Source organism: Myiozetetes cayanensis, unplaced genomic scaffold (assembly GCF_022539395.1).
Source record: "Myiozetetes cayanensis isolate MyiCay16 unplaced genomic scaffold, myiCay2020 scf20-37, whole genome shotgun sequence".
NCBI classification, from domain to species: domain Eukaryota; kingdom Metazoa; phylum Chordata; class Aves; order Passeriformes; family Tyrannidae; genus Myiozetetes; species Myiozetetes cayanensis.
In genome coordinates this window covers 3771998-3789404 of record NW_026087412.1, presented here as the reverse complement: position 1 = coordinate 3789404, position 17407 = coordinate 3771998, and the positions used below count along the sequence as shown (strand labels likewise).

General features: G+C 47.0%; 1 protein-coding gene across 1 annotated transcript; it reads left to right on the top strand.

Moving 5' to 3' along the window:
* Window positions 1-4252: 4252 nt before the first annotated feature.
* On the top strand, window positions 4253-15124 carry LOC126641264 (cytochrome P450 3A29-like). The gene is made up of 9 exons (XM_050317772.1): window positions 4253-4290; window positions 5182-5229; window positions 7804-7897; window positions 9360-9412; window positions 10509-10573; window positions 10869-11027; window positions 11226-11454; window positions 12920-13082; window positions 15029-15124. The coding sequence occupies exons 1-9, from the start codon at window positions 4253-4255 to the stop codon at window positions 15122-15124; spliced, it is 945 nt and encodes a 314-aa protein (XP_050173729.1).
* The last annotated feature ends 2283 nt before the right edge of the window (window positions 15125-17407 follow it).

The window sequence follows — 17407 nt, the reverse complement described above, 5'->3', positions numbered from 1 at the left end:
AAACCCTTTTTTGAAACCGCTGTGTCCTTGGTACATTTATTCTGTGGAAGGGGAAAAAGTACTTTTCCAGACTCTTCTGTTATTGGAGAAGTTTCTGGGTGCCTTGCCAGTGTGCTCACGAGTTAACAGCTCAGGACAGTGAAAATGTAACGGGCTGAAATTCCTCACTGTTTGTTCTGGACTGTAAAATCTTATAACCCCTGCTGCTTCTCAGCTAAACTGATACTCTCAAACAGTTTCCACCCCAAATTTGATCAGCTTTAAATATTTTATTATTTTGCGGTGATAAACTTCCTCCAGATCCTTAACACAAGAGAGTCAGAACCCACTTAGAAACAGAAACTTACAGGGCCAACACTTTTATTGCCTTTGTCCCCTTGCAAATAATATTTGTCCTCCCCTACAGTGTTGTAGTAGCCTTTAATCAGTTCCCACAGACGTGCAGATGTTGGGGAGGCAGGACCAGATCCCAGCTGGGGGAAATCAGGACAGCTCTGTTATTCCAGGGTGGGTGGTTGTGCTTTTCACTCACTGAGCATCTGGCCTAGAGAAGTAAACTAAACTCAGTCAGGTCAGCTACAGCTCTGGTGGGAGAAATGAGGGCGAGAAATCAATGTTTTCCAAATGGGAGAAGGGAAGAAAAAAAAAAGTCAAACTGTGAAGGAAAGAATTCATATTCTCCTGCTCCTGAAAGGGATATTATAAATAATGCAGTGTTGTATAAATATAGGCAGCCCTCTGTGGCTGGGAGCTTGTAATAACCCAGAGGTATCACTGTACCCATTTTGAAGATGAAAATCCTCCCGCCACAGCATTTCGTGAACGAGACATTATTCTGCAAAATTGCCATAAGATGCAGAAGTGCTTTTTTTGAGGCCATTCGGCTCCAAAATGTATCATCCTCCAGCTTCCAGCCCTTCCTCTTCTCAGGGTGCATTTTCCCCACACATGTTTTTGTGGCTGGAATTGGAGCACGGACCTAAACATGGGAGTGGATGGGAAATCTGCCACAGCATTTGTAGCCTAAACAATACCAGAGAAAACAGATTGGCTTCCCGCCCTGCCCTGAACAGCACAAGCAGTGGCTTGACTGAATCAAGTAATCTGGGCTTTCATTACTGATCCTTTTCCTGCTATTTGTCTCTTTTGTTCCCTTTTTTTTCCCCTCTGCGTTTTTACTCCAGGGTTATTTATTTTTCTCCTTGCTCCTTTTATTTTCTATTTCTCTTTTTAAGCCTGCTTCTTGTCTTTTATTATTTTTCCTCTCCTCCTCTTGCCTCACTAATTATTTTCATTTCAAACCTTCATTTCCCACAAAATCAAAAGGAACTTTGTGGGAACATGTGTTTTTATTGGGTTTTTGTTCACTTCCACTGTGCCCCAGGAGTTCTTTAACTTTGCTGTCTTGTTCACTTGGGAATGCTGGGCATGCCCCTCCAAGCCAAGTCGATGTGGCCACTGACTTCCCAGGCTGGTTGAGACCTTCATTAAGCAGCAACTGGCACGTTCCTCACCACTTGTTAACGAGGTAGGATAATCCTAAATCAGACACGTGAAGTCGTTCTTTGAGGTTTTTACAAGGCAAATTTGTCAGCGGGCGCTGAAAGCTGTGAAGCCTTGTGGAGTCAGAGAACCTGCACCTGTGTGCGTGGAGGAACAAGGAACCTGCAAACCAGGGTTGCGTGACAAAAACGTGTTCAGAGGAAGAAGCGACCGACGCCCACGGTGTCATGCAAAGGTAATGCCCTGCATTGTGCAACTTCCACGGGGTTCCGTGAACCCTGGAAAAGCAGCAGCAGCAAAACTACAGACTTGTAATTCTTTACCCTGAGCTCTGCTAATCTCGGGTTTGTGCCCTTTGTGCACTTGGCAGAAGGTGTAGATAAGGCTAAAAGGCAAGTCTGAAAAAAAAAAAAAAAAAAGATAGCATGTGTAATATGGTCTGGGGCCTCATGCCAAGAGTGACAAAATGCCTTACAAACACAAGTGACCTCACCACAGCCCTGTCAGATTGGGAAGGATTAATATCCCGCCTTTGGTAAGAGGAAATTGAGGCACAGGCCAGCTTTGCCTGTGGGACCAAGCTGCAGTCTGTGGCTGGTATCAGTGTGCCCAAGTGGCCTTGATTGCAAATGTCCTCAGCACAGGGCAAAGGAAACACATCCTTCTTACAAAACAGCAGGATGAGTTATTTTTGGGTCTTTATAAATTGTCTGTTTTCCAGCACTATCATTCTTACCCTACCAGGGGAACATGACTGACCTAATTAGAGTCTAATTCTAACAGTACAAGGCTCAACTTGTAAATACCAACTTTTCTTTTTACATTTTAAGTTATTTTTTATGTATGTACGAGCTTATCTGATTGGTATAAACACTCCATAGGTAGGGAGCAGGAGAGGAGCAGGGCAACAGGAGTCCTCAGAGATGACTCTGTGGAAAATTTGGGATGAATAAGGGTAAATTTTCAAATTGATTTATGAGACTGTGACTTAATCTGCTGGTAGACTGCATCCTCTGGGATTAAACCTCACGTAACCTGATGGAAATTAGGAAATGTTTTATGCCCACTATGGCAGAGGAAGGATTCAGTATTTCAATCCTCTGTCCAGCAAAAAATATCCAGGGTGATCGATGAAGACACTTTCATTGATCCATAGCTGTCTCTGCACCACAGAAGAAATTAAAAGGTGAGAAAAAGATGCTCGTTTTCAATGAAGCCCATTTCATGAAGCCAGCAAGGGTTAATCCAACCAGCCAAATGCCTGGCTTTAGTTGCAATAGAGAAATGCTCCCAGTGGGGTTGAGTGATAAGCCTCCAGCCATACCTGCTTAGATTCTCAAGGACTGTGCCCAAACATGTTCGGGATGGCTCACATCCCACAGCCACTGATAGGGAGTCCACAGTGCCGAATAAATCACGAGCCAAACAGCTTCATCCCTGCCCTTAGTCCATACACTGAATGTGTCCAGAAAAAACATCCAGAAGCCAAGCACTGGAGACAGAAGCAATGGGCCAAACTCTGCCCTTGGGCAGCGATGTGGCTCTGAGCACCAGGTCTAGCTGAGCAGAGATCCTGGCTCTGAAAGAGATGACACTCACTGGGCTGTTTCTAACATGTGTGCTAGTGAGATAGGGTGGGTTTGGAGGAAAGGGGAGCCTGGCAGAAAAGGCTCTATGTCACGTGTTTAGAGCTGATGTCTTCAGGGTCATGTCATGATTTTTGTTTCTTTCTGGCTTGACTTCTTGGTTTGGAAGTGGCTCGGCAGAAATTGAGGTCATTACAAATGATGCAATGATGCTTTCTGGAAAGCACTGGCTGCCTTGTCTGGTGAGACCAAGCTACCAGCTGGGAGGTCTGAAAAGGCAGAGAAGTTCTGCTCTGGTACAGTATGAGACAGGCAAAGGAGAAGTTGTCCTTGAAGGATGTGGTGTCCAAGCATGAGCAGGGAGTGCACACAGCACTGCCCCCTTGGTGTTTTCTGTAATTGGTTCTATAATGTAACACTGGCTGTTGGCTTATAATTTTCCATCCTTGCTTAGAAATTATAGAGGAGTGAAAGGGAGATGGGTTTCAGCTGCTGAGGCTTCAGGAGCATTCAGCAGTGTTGCTGGATGAAAGGAGCAACGTGGTGTTTTGCTCTGCAGAGGTCTCAGAAATACCCAGGCATGAAGCGCTGTGTGGTTTTGAGCTTGGTGAGAGGGAAGGCAGAAACTGGTGCCAGCCCCTGGTCCTTCCCTGGCTGCTGGAGCTCTTAGAGGATGTCATACATCTGGTGCTTTCACATTTAGTCCTTTTGAGAGGCTCGTTTGAGAGCAAGGTTTGTAAAGAAGAGCCAGGAATAAACAGCTTGTGGTCCAATTTGTGGGACAAGAGGAAAATAAGAAGAGAATTGTTAAAGATGGGACAATCAGTGAATAAAAGCCTGGTTATTAACAGGGCTGACATTTTGCTCTGGCTCTTAGAAGACTGTTGTGTGTTGCAACGTGACTTTTCCCATAGTATGTGGAGGAAAGGAAAACCTTTGGGTCTACAATACAGCAGCTGAAAAGCCTGAGATGCAGCAGAGTGTGTATCTCCTGGGGGTGGCCTTCTACCCAGTGGTGTGCATTCACACATGGCTTCTCATCCCTTGGCCTCGTTCAGTCCCACCAAGCAGTGTTAAAATCACCTCTCCTCTAGGAGGGACTTTTAAATTTTTGTATCTCTGTCTCTCTGGGAGCTTTTACAAACTGGAGTTCTGCATGAAGCATGAGGTTTAATATCATCTTCTGTGCCCCATCAATTCGGTTGGTCTAAGATGTATTTGTCCCATTTTTACAGCTATGACTATGGTCAGATATCACAGTTCATGTCTCCTTCTGTTTGTGTTACCCATGGGGACCATCAGCTTTTGAACCCCCACATACCTTGTTTTCCTGGCCACTTGTTCCCTCTCAGCAGGGAGGGAGTGCAGGGTGATGGCAGCAGCAGAAGGGCTCTGTGCTCCAGGACAACAGTAACACAGGCAAAGTATCCAGTGCATGAAAGCCCAGGACCCTGCCACTGCTGGGATAAGGAGTGGTAGATAACGTGTGAGCTAATATTGAACCAGGATTGTTGCTGGGGTGGTGTGGCAAGAGCAAACATGCCAGGATCACATGGTGGCCGCAGGATGAGCAGGGAAGGTGTGCAGGGCCATGGCTTCAGTGCTGTCCAGGACCATTGCAGGACACCCTGCCATGGGGGATGCAGGGTCACACTGGGTCACTCTTCTTCTCCCCAGGGTATAAAAATTAATAGTCTGTTTATAGCCCTGTGCACATTGCCAGGGCTTCCACAACCTTGGGATTTGTTATTAATGGGGAAAGCAGTGTCACTGTGTTGGTGTCAGTACGAAGGCCGATGTCTGAGAGGCTGAGGCCACGTCTGCTCCTGACCCAGAGGAGGACACTCCTTTTGGACCACTCTGGGTCCTTCTTAGGTACAGACCATTAACCCTGGAAACATCACTAGGGCTGTAAACCAGCTCTGTCTTCTATATATATAACCATGCCTGTAGACCAGTGCATCGAAGAGGTCACTGGCCATTGACGTGACTCTTACCAATGGGGTTTAACAGCTCTCTTGGAGACATCACCTATTAAATAAGTTATTATCTGAAATGGGAGAGGGGGCAAAAAGTGACAATTCTGTGAAAGAGGTGAATTAGAAGCAGTATTGATGTCAACTCGCAGTGTGCTGCTGCTGTTGTTATTTTTTGCTTGCTTTAGCACGTCTGCTGCACAAGTGCAGGGGGGAGCACTCTCTGCTCCCCTTTCATGCCACAAGATGTTTTTGCTGGATCACCAGCCTTGGACAGACAAGAGCTGTGTAGACCAAATTGGGCAACTTTCTTCCTTTCTCTAAGGCAAGGTGCTGGGATGCCATGGCAGCCCCTCAGCTGCAGCACTGTTGTGTGGTTTGCTTGCCCACAGTGCTAAATCCTTTCAAATGTTGCCAGAAAAATGATCTGGAGAACCTTTTCCTCTGCTTTATCCCTCCTGGGTGCCATTTCTGTGATACTCACATTAGAAAAATAGTCTCAGTAAGTACAGACTCTACCATTGCATTTGGTCCAAAGGGCTGTGTGCATTTAATATGTGCAATTTGTACAAAATTATCCAACAGTGACTGTTCAGGATGGCCCCACCTGCAGCTCCAAGATGTGACAGCAATTTTGGTTGGGAGGTGGACTTTTTATTAACTATGATTTTCTCAGATTTGTGGAGCTATGGAGACAACAGTGCTTCAAGGAACGTGCAAAAAAAAAGCAAATCAAAAATCAGATAAATAAGGAGTTTGCAGAAGTTCACCAGCCATGTGCACACTCTGCAGATGTGGTTCCCAGCAGGGTACTGCAGAGCCTGGCTATGGGAGCCCTGCACAGCCATGTCTCTGCCACCTGCCCTGAGGGTTTTCCCTCCTGAGTTCTCATCACTATGAGGGCTTTAGCAAGTCTGCTGGGAAGAGAAGAGCTCCTGATGTGAAATAGGTCTGGGGACGGTGTCACTGTCCCTCCCCCAGTGCATGACAGAGTGCTTAGGGTTTGATCAAGCTCTGCATTCCATCTTCTCTCTAGAGCATCACCTCTATATCAGTAGATTGCTCCCACTCAAAACTGTTTTGGACAAATGAGTAACTTCCCTGCACGTAAAGATGCTGCACAGTTTATTTACATATTTTGAGGGGTAGCTAACATCATCTCCTCATCTGAAGTCTGGCTTTGCCTCAGTTTCTGTCTGAGAAAGGAGAAAATACTGAACCACAAACCCACTTTCTACTGAGAAATCTCAACAGCTGTTAGCAGAGGTTATTGGAAAATCAAAGGGTTTGTGTGAGAGAAGAAATGCAGCTAATTCCAGCTGGGGAGTTGCTGCTCCAGCACCTGGCTTCTCCTCCTGCCTCTCATTGCTGCTCTTTATGTCCTTCTGGTATGGGACCCATCAAGGAGAAGAATCAGGCTCTGAATGCAGAAAAAAGGGCAACTCCCAGGGTACAGTTGCTTCAAGGTATAAAAGGGGGAGACCCCACAAAATGGAGAAGAAGGTTCCTGTCACAGCACACTGCTGGTGCTCAGTGCTTCAGAGCAGCATGGAGAAGGAGGAATCAGGCATGTGCCTTCATAAAATGTTTGATTACTGTCACCCACTAATTATGTAATCATCAAGCACATCATTGCCTCGTGCAACTCGGGATGCCTGAGATGTTGCCCTGCCAAAACTGGCAGCGCTGCTGCTCAGCTCTCCACAGGGTGTGCAGGTGACCCCTGGATCCACCAGCAGCTCAGAACCCACTAGCTGTGTTTTATGAGGCAAAAGAAATCTTTGGGCAGAGGCCAAATCTGCTACTGGCCTGGGGGCACAGGGGAGTGATGCGTGATGCAGGGGGACGTGATGTGCAAGGTGTCATCTCCCCTTGTCCGTGTGGGTCTACTGATGCACTCAGGGAACACGGAGAAGGGAATCATGTGGGACTCCTGCGCTGCCCTCAGAGCGCAGCCAGGGCTGGTCAGGGAGGCTGTGGGGCTCTGTTGCCAGCGGGGAGGGAAGGAGGCAGCTGGGCTGGGCGGGGAGGAAAAAAAGGAAATCCTTTATTTATTTTTTTTTTACTTTTCTCAAGGAGAAGTAACTTCCAGGTGTTTCAGGGGCTGGGTATTCCTTGCACTGTACCAGCTGGGAGCACGGCAGGGCGATGCCGGCGCTGCTGCCGACAGAACACCCCGATTAAGTGGTTAATGTGGGCAAAACTTCGGCTTATGTGGCTCGGGGGAGCTGTAGTGAGCTACACAGGCAAAAACTTAATTTTGCTGTGGTAATTTATGTCCCTGCTGTGCTGCTGTGGCTCGACCACCTGAGCATCGCAGGAGGTCTTTGCAAAGACAAACACAAGGGCAGGGCTCAGCCTGAGAATTTAATGGCTCTGAGACCTCTCCACAGCCACCCAAAACGCAGTTGTCTGGTCTGGGCAATGAAAGAGCCCCTGAATAAAGACCTGAGGTTCCCATGTACATCAGTTCAGCAAGGCTGGGATGCAGCTCCTTTCAGCTCATGTCTTCTATCAAAATGTACCCTGAATTATCTTGTACCCCAAATTATCTTCTATCTCAAGTGATCCTGCATTTATTCAAAGAGTATACTCAGCAGGCCTGCTGCTGGTGGTCCACAATTTCAGCTTTCTTCAAGTGACAGGAACCAGTTATTTAAAGCAGTTCGCTGTGCTCAGGATGAAGAATCTTCTCTTTTCATTTCATAAATGCATCTCACTTGCTCTTTGCTTGGCAGCTATGGGATATGGCCCTACCGGACCTTCAAGAAGCTGGGAATTCCCGGTCCACGGCCTCTGCCCTTTCTGGGAACTTTCCTGGAGTACCGGCATGTGAGTACCAGCAGCTGCTGCTCTGGAGCTGCCTGAGGTTCTTCTTGTGGCTGGTGCTGTTTTTCCCATTCTTTGGACATCTCTTTCCTCTGCCCTTGATTCAACTGTTTGGAAATGATGCTTTTAGGTAGGAAGCTCTTTGGACACACAAAGAACACAAGAAATCAGGCTGACCTGAATGAGATGTGCTGTATTTTAAAACTACTCTGTAATTTAAATTATTAGTTTCTCCCTGTGTTTCTGCCTGCTCTTGAGCAGCTGAAGTTCTGTTAGAAACAAAATAAAAAATATTGGAGAGATGCCTAAGGCTGCTACTTCTGAGAACTGCCTATTTCTTTGCCCTTTTTGTCATCAACATGAAGAGGCTGAATTAGCCCCAGCAATGCCTCATCCAGCCACTTGCTGTTGAGCCAGCCTGAGACTAAGCCAAACAAATACTGGTTTTTTCTCTTTCTCCATCTTTCTCCCTTTGTACAAAACCCCCTCCATCCAAATTCTAGAGTTTAGCACGAGAGGGCACGGTCTTAAACTGTGCCAGGGGAGGTTTAGGCTGAATATTAGGTCGAATATTAGGAAGAAATTTTTTACAGAGAGAGTAATCAGACATTGGGATGGGGCTGCCCAGGGAGGTGGTGGATTCAGTGTCCCTGGAGGTTTTTAAGATGAGGCTGGATGTTGCACTTAGTGCCTTGGTCTGGTAACCACAGAGGGGTTGGATCAAGGGTTGGACTTGATGCTCTCAGAGGTCTTTTCCAACCTGAGTTGATTCTATAATTCTAAATAGATTTTTAGATGAAACTCAAATATTATTGACTCATCAAACCTTATAAAATAACTACGTAGTAGCTGATCTCAGGTAGCTGATTGCAAATGCAGAACAAATGTATTGGCTGCCATAAAAGAGGTGTCTCACCTGTGTTTGCTGGGTTTACAGCACGCACGTGATCTCTTACTAATGCTTTAGTGAGTGCTGTGTGTCCCATAAGTTTCATCCTTACATGTAACATCAGTTAAAACCCTAATGGAAACAAAACAAAAAAAGCCATGTTTGCTCCAGTTCAGGAACTGCAGTGGAAGGTCATATGAGGACAAGGCAGCAGCAGCTCTCACTTGTTGAGCCAAAGGTGAAAGGACACACCAGGATCTAGTTCTGCCTCCTAACTCTGCTCACACTAAAACTGTGTACCTTGTCATACCTTGTCTTCATTACATTTTTGGATCAGGTTGGCTGTTAAAAGTTGATAGTGGCTTTTTTATTCTTTTTTCTCTCTGCTCTCTTTTTTCTCTCCAATGCAACTGTCCCTTAAGCATCTACATGATGCCTGAGAGCAACTGTGCACCTCCCATCCTCAACCTCTGCCACTTACAGTGGGTCTGTGGGATGCCCTGTGCTGCCAGCTGTGAACCTGCTTTAATCACTTTTTACTGGCAAACTGTTCATTTCTCCTTTCTTCTTTTCCAGGGAATCCACCATTTTGATCAGATGTGCTTTGAAAAGTATGGAAAAATCTGGGGGTGAGTTTCTGCAGAACAAAACTACCTGTTTGGGGGTGAATGGAAAAAGTACATTGCCATGGTGTCACCCAGCACTGTAATTCCAGCAGTGGCAGCTTGGGAAAATCCGGGTTCACCACTGGGAAAGAGTCCAGGGCTTCTCTCCTGCTGGGATTTCAGTATGATGCGGGGCTGGGATGATGGTGGCCGGCTTGTGGGGTGATTTGTTTGCATAAGCTTTGAAAATAACCTCCACTGCTTGGTGTCAAACTGAGCCTCCTGCCTTTGAAGCTGCTGCTGTGTCTGTCTGGAGCAGGCAGTGAGCTGCAGGCTGCCGCGGGGTTTTTCATCTTGCTCCCTGCTTCTCCCAGAGCTGGGGCAGGAGCTACCTTTGAGCCTGCCTCCCCTCTCCCCCACACAGCACTGGTTTTGTGCAGGGGCCTCTTATCAGGCTTCTATTGAGAACCTCTCAAACTGAAGCAAAATTCCTGTGCCAAAAAAAAAAAAAAAAAAATCTTGAGAGGCTTCGTGAAACCTGGCGCATTTTTTCGAGAGATTAAATGTTCTCAACCTTCTTGAAGATGGCAGCTTCCCTCAGCTGCGGCCCAAGGCTCCCTGCCCTTTAGCCCACACCATGACTTTTAAGTTCTTCTGTCTCTATTGATTGTAAAATGGAGGAGACAGAGGAGTTTTTCAACTCTCAGTGCCTCATAGGCCAGGCAGGAAGTCTCTTTACCCCACAGGTAGGCTGTTCAGCGTGGATTTACTGTTTCCAGCTACCAGGAGCAGAAACAGAGCTCAGACAGCCCAAGTGCAGGGAATCAACGCTGTGGCAAAGGCTGCCTTTTATCTAAACCCACACTGCATAGGCAACTCTCTAGTACCACAGACAATTTCTAGAAATGCTCATTTTGTCCATATTTGGCACTTTCTTTCCCTTTCTCCTGTTTTACTACATAACAAAACAGTTTCAGCCTCATCCTTTCAGCAGTTTTGTCAGAGGGGACTCAGCTGGCCCAAACACTTTGTGCCGTGGCTCTGGCCACAGACAGAGCAGGCTGCTTTTGCTCCAGCTGACCATGAGCGATGGATTGACTGTGGGTTTCTCATGGCTTAGGTTTTATGATGGCAGGCAGCCTGTGCTGGCTGTTTTGGATCCCATCCTCATCAAAAACATCCTGGGTTCTGCTTATTACCACTATCACATTGTGCTCAGGGCTACTAATCCCTTGGCAGTGCAAGGCTCACCTCATGGCTTAGAGGACATGTAACACTGCTGATCTTGACAGCTGTTCTGGCTGTACAACTGCCAGATCCACCCCTCTGTGGTATCAGAGGGTAAGCTGGATATTTCCTTTACCAACTGTTAAGTAGTTAGGAGTAGCATTACCTAGACTGATGAGTGGGATCCTGAATTCCCAAGGGTTAATTACTGTCATTGTCAGCTTCTTGTATGTGCTTTTATGCCTTTTTTCAGCATTAAGTGATGAAGAGATTCTGGCCCAGGCTCTTATCTTTGTCTTTGCTGGTTATGAGACCACCAGCTGCACCCTCAGCTACATGGCCTATAACCTGGCCATCCACCCTGCCGTGCAGCAGCGGCTCCAGGATGAGGTCGATGCATACCTGCCCAACAAGATAAAGCAGAGGGGGAAGATGCTGGGGTTGTCCCTACCAGGGCCTTGCAAACCCTGAGCCAAAAGCCAGGTTGGAAGCAAAGCAGAGTGGCTGAGGTGCTGGCACTGATGGTCTCTGATGCCTGAAGGGGAAGCGCTGTGGGGATGTTGGGGTGGGAGTGGAAGTCCTGTCCCCACAGCAGTCCTGATCCCCTCCCAGGCCACTCCCATGTACAGCACCATCACACAGATGGAGTACCTGGACATGGTGGTGAACGAATCCATCTGGCTCTACCCTGCTGGGGGACGGCTCGAGAGGGTCTGCAAGGAGACGGTGGAGATCAGTGGTGTGACGATTCCAGAGGACATGGTGGTCATGATCCCGGCCTTCGTGCTGCTCCGTGACCCGCAGTACTGGCCAGAGCCCGAGGAGTTGAGGCCTGAGAGGTGAGGGCTGGGCAGGGGGAATAGCTGAGTGCTCAACCTCAGCCCTGGGAGTGGGAATGGCAGCAAAAGTGGGGAATGCATGATTATAACATTTAAATTAGGCATTTATCACTGTCTGACATCTAGTCCCAGCGTTACCGTGAGGGGAGTTTTATGATCTACATCCATAAACTGTGCATGGAATTTAATTAACTGCATTGAAGGGAGCAACAGTGAGAGCAGCTCCCAGCAGCTGTAACACTGAGGGGTTTATGGCCAGATATTAAAGCAAGAGTCATTGGGTGACTGGCACAATGCCCTGCAAATCAGCAGTGGAAGGGCAAAGATGGGTAGGAAATAAAACTTAATTTTTAATTCAAGTTATGAAGCAATCTTTGCTTAGGAGCTCTGTCAGACCCTGCAAAATGAGGCAATAGCCCAAGGCAGATCTTGGGAGACCCTGGGCCTGCTAGTCTTCAAGCAGCCACAAAGACATTGAGGGTTGGTCCAGAAAGAGCAGGAGCAGGCCTTGTGCCCTTGCACCAGGAGCTGGAATACCCCTGGAAACTAGTTCTGGTGTGGGAATGTGGTGACCTCTGGGACAAAATGTGGCAGCAGTACCAGGCAGAAGTTAGGGAGGGAGATGGGTGCTGCTGAAGTCACTTATGGAACCCAACTGTGTTAAATTCAGGAGGAAACACCCAAATGGGAGTACTCTGGCAATGGGCAGGCTACTCCAGTTGCTCAAGTAGCTCCATCCTTACTCCAGTTGACAAACTGCATGGGTGGTTGGACAGGAGCTCTTTAGGGATCACTTGCCTTGCTGGGAGTTCATCAGAGAGGTGTGCTGGTGTCTCAGTAGTGAGATAACTTCACTGCTGACTTAGTGTGGCTGAGGTTTGTACCTGGACCTCATGCACTGGGAATGAAAAGCCTCCTGGCATGAAAACTAACTGATCACTAAGAAGTATTACTGAAAACGCTCAGTGGCAAATTTCTCTGTGAAGCTGATTGTTCTTCCCTGTTTTTCATGATGAGGAGAGGAATGGCTGGCATGTCTCAAAAGCAACCCTGCCTTTAGTCACGCAGGGGGAGAACGTCTTTGTGTTCGCTCAGTCCTTTGATCTACAGGGAAGCCGTGAAGCTGTAGACCTGTGTGGTTTAGGGTTTGAAATCCGGGTTCAGTTTTGGAGCTGAGAGGCAGTTCTGAGAAAAAGAGTAGTTATGAAATCCATTAGCATATTTCAGGTATTCCCTGGTCACCTGATGCACTTGGAGTTGCACAACCAACTCTGAGCAGTAGGATAAAAGCAGAGGCATAAGGTATCTATTGAGACAGAAATAAGGGACTTAGCTGAATTCTTCTAATATGCACTGAAACACAAAAAGCTTTTGCCTTCCCAGACCCCTCATCACTTCAGATGTGGAAGCTGACACATCCTGGAACAGTAGCTCATGCTAACTTAGTTTCTTTGGTTGTAATCAGGTTCAGTAAAGGGAACAAAGAGCGTCTTGACCCCTACACCTTCCTGCCATTCGGGGCTGGCCCCAGGAACTGCATAGGAATGAGGTTTGCTCACCTTGTCATGAAAGTGGCTGTGGTCGTCCTGTTGCAAAACTTCTGCTTCAGAACCTGCAAAGACACACCGGTGAGGAAATGGGATGATGTCTTTCATTATCTGCCCTTTACTCCCACTGAGATGGTCCTACAGTTATATGGGAATACCTGTTGAAATCTTCTCAGTTAATTTTAAGTGGTTCACCAGAAGTTACGGATACTTTTTTTTTTTAAGCCTCCACAGAAACATATTTAATGTTGATGGGATATTTTAGGCTGAGATCCCTGGAGTCCTCTACCTCTCTCTGGGTGCACCTAAGCTGTGGTGTGCTTGCTTCTCCACAGTGCACTACGGGTCTGCCTCGACCCAGCTTAGGAAGACCCTGCTCCAGAGAGCAGGAAGGGACTGTTCCCCCCCAGCCCACACCAAAGCTGATCTTTGCAACACAAACACAGCATGGTGAGACATCCAAAGACACCAAAATTCATCTCTTATGGGCCACCAGGCAGCCCTAAAGGATAACAATTTTCAAGCAAGCACAATCTGAGTCCAGTTTGAATTGGTAACCCTCTCCGTCTTTGAGGCAGTGCAGGATCCCACCAGGATCCCAGTGAATGCTGTGTGTAGTACTGATGGGGCAGACCTTGCAAGCTGGGGCTGTTAGATATGAGATAAATGCAGTAGCTGTCAGAGCCAGCCCTCCTGAGAGCACGGCAGTTCCCTCAGAGGCAAGTAGCACGATGGTGTTGGTTGCCAGCCCAGCCCAGTTCTCTGCACTGGCTGCTGCAAAAGGCTGTGCCATTAATGCATTTTGTTGGTGAGGTGAGCTTGGGAAATCAGAGCAGAGGGGCCAGCAAGTGCATTCAGAGGACATTTGTTGTAAGAAACAGAGAAATCCTGATTAAATTATTACTTGGCACGGGTGCTCAGCTGGAATCTCTGCCGATTCAGATTGCAGCTCAACTAGTAACCTGGAGGTGAAAGACTGTAATAGTCCATTAACAATGCAGTGACCTATCCACCCTCCCCCAAGTCTAATGACATTTTTCTAGTCCTCTGCAATCCATAAAATTGATTCTTTTTATAACTGCCTTTAATTAAAAGGAGACAAGTTAAATATGTATTGTATTATTGGTGCCCATAGGTTTATGGGGCTCTTTCAGCCCTTTTTTCTGCCGAAGATGTCATGTACATCAGATCAGAGTGGGAGGAAAAAATTCATGCTGGAACATCCCTTTGGAATATGTATATGGGAGCTGCAACCTCCTCTCACTTCTCCACTGATGGCACATTGGGCTCCAAGCCATGTTGCTTAAATTTCCTGAAACAAAGCTTACTGGGATATGGGGATTTGAAAGTAGCTTGTCAGGCTGAGTGTATCACCCTTGTCCTGATGGGGTGTGGGAGAGCTGGGATATGAGCAGCATCCATTAGAGGGGGAGATTTAAAACATTCTCCCTTCCCCTGCAAAATGACTCCCTCCAACACCCGCTTTAAGTGTTGTTTTTAGTGAGCTTTCCAGTCTACCCCATGAAAACCTGTTTGATGTGAGGATGCTTTTTCTTTGGTACTTGGTCTGAGCAGCAGTCTTAGTTCTGTTTTTCCTGGAGAGCTCATTGCTCCTCCAGCTCCCATTATGATGTAGTTCCCCTTAGTGCTGACACACTTCAACATTAAACAAAATGGCACCGTGTGCCCCTCCTTGGCTGCAGCTCCCTGCGTGGGTTTTGGCTGCCTCTCCCTCCACGTGCAGCCTGTTGATCAGTGCACCGAGCTCTTTGTACCACACCACGTGAAAGCCAGAAATCACTAACCAGTTTATTCAAGAGCTGAGGGCTATTAAACACCAGCTGGTAGCTGTTCTGCATGAGCAATAGAGATAGTCCTGCTGTAAGTACACCTGTAGGTTAGGAAGTGCATTGAAAACAAGTGGTAGTTGGGATGTGTGTGGGTTGTAGGGCTCCAGTTGTTGTCATGTCTGTCCTTTTTCCCAGCTTACGTGGCTGTTTTGTGGGTTTTTTTTCCTCCTGCTCAAGATCCCGCTGGTTCTGGACTTGAGGGGTTTCATACAACCAAAGAAGCCCATTGTCCTGAAGATGGTCCCCAGAGCCCAGGCTGACCCGAAGAAGTGAAAGAAGCAGGAACAGAGCACGAGGCTCTTACTTGATGGTGCCTCCTCTAACTCTTGAGAGGAGACCAGGTTGATGCGTGTGCTGTAGGAATGTCAGAGGTGCTACCCCCCATTTCACAGGGGTTTGGCCCAAACATAATTACATGAGCATTATCCTAATGAACACGAGCCCCAGGCCCCGCTGCCCCCAGTCACAATATGCATTTTGCAAGACCGTTTGCACTTGAGTTATTTGGGCTTTTTTTTTCTCTCTCTCTGAAGAGGCACTTTTCTAAGCAATTTGATTCCAGACACTGTCAGTCTCTTCTGGCAGTGTAATTTAAATCAAGATAGGGAGAGCAAATTGCACATAGTTAAGTAATGCTGCCATTGCTCCTGTTCCCACTGCCTGCTGGGTAACTGTGTGTCTTCTGGTTTTATTCTCCTGGGAATGCAGAGTTGTCCAGGGCTATTTCCTCAGCTCTGTGCTATGACCCTGACAAGTGTTAAAATGGTCACATCCTTGCAGAAGAAAATGCCTGCAGCAAAATTTCTGATGCTGATTTATTTAGATTTCTGTATGATTTCAGATGGCTTTTGCGTGATTCCAAGTGCAGATGAGTCAACTGGAGGAGCCCAGAGAGAAGCAGTTACCCTTAATGTCTGGAGATTGGCAGACTGGGAGAGGAGTGTCCCACAGGTGTTTACTGATTGTTTGCTTATTGTACCCTGGGCATGCAGCCATCCCATGGAAAGGATTGTCAGCACAGGCACTGTCCATACTGTTATCATGACACCTTTTAGTCTGGTTTACATCAGGCTATTGTAAGACCAACTTATCTGAATTAATAATGATGCAGCACCGAGAGCCTTCACATGTCCTGGACAACCCTAGTCTGGAAAAAAAGGTGCCTTTGGCTATTGAGAGCTTCAAAGTCTTGCCAGACTCTGTCTCTTTTTATAGCTTCTGAAAGACCTGTATGCTGACATTTGATATTATTCCTCCAGAAGCTGGAGTGCTAACTGCAATAAAAAGCTCACTTACCTCTTCTGTAACCAGTTGATGCCGATCTCTGCTTCTGTGCTTTCTCCCTACACGAGTGACTCCATCTGAAGGTCTCGCAAGCCTTTGGCCAGGTGACAATGTCCCACCACCTCTCCCAGCTGGATCCCTCACTTCTTGGGTGGGATCCTCAAAAATCCATGCCACAGAGTGGAGATAGAAGTTCTCTTCTGCATTTCATGCTTCTACCTCTTGGCACCACAAACCAGTGAGGACGTGGTCTTGCTAGTCTCAGCCAGGCATTTGTCTCTCAGTGAAAATCAGGGATTTGATTCCAGCATCTGCTCCCTGCTGCAGAGCATGTGACATCATACAGTGTTCAAAGAGCTCTGTGCTCTCTCCTTAACACCTCATGCCCTGCTCTGCCTGTACCTTCCACAGGAGGATGTTTTCTGCTTCTGAGCTGTCAGATTTCAGCATTGGGTGAAGTACTTGCATGTGCAAATACGTCCAGCCCACTCACTACCATAGATGATCCTGCTTGGATTCCTGGGAGATGAAAACTCCTTATATCCTGAGTGAATCCCTACATGTAACATCACTACTAAGAGCTGCTTTTGGAGATGCAGAGTTTAAGGTACAACATTCCCAAAATGAACAGCTGAGCAGAGTCATTGATGCTGTGAAGTGATTCCTATTGTAAAATTTGGCATAGAAGCTTTATTCACTGCATAGCATTTTTTATATTTTACATTCTTTTATATAGAGACAGATTATACATATTATATATTCTTTTTAAACTTACTTTCTATATTTTTTAGAAATTGAGTAGAAAACCTCGGAAAAGATATAATAACATTTCTGCAGCAAATTAAATTCTCCAGTGAAAGACACCATTGACTGGAAGTGTAAGGGAGGAGTGAAGCTGCTTCTCTGTAGAGAGTCACCAGTGAGCTGGGTGAGAGGGTTAGAAAGTTCCCAGCAGCTCGGGCAGCCGTGGCTTCCCCTTCTGCCTTCGTAACCTGCAGCAGTGCAGCTCCCTTCTGCCACCAATGTACAGAAGTGACAATTCATCTTTGTTTTGAGCTGTTGCTTTCCCCTTTTTTTAAAGCTGTGGCAGAGTGTTTGTGACGGCACATCTCAGGGGAGAGTGACAAAGTGCAGAGGCAGTGGGACCCCTGGAGAACAAACAGCTGAAAAGTGCCTGCACCGTCACAGCGCTTCATGAAAAGGGGCACAGAAAATCCTCAGGTCTCTGCCTGGAGAGGGGACTGAGGAGATGAGGGTGGCAAAGTCACACGC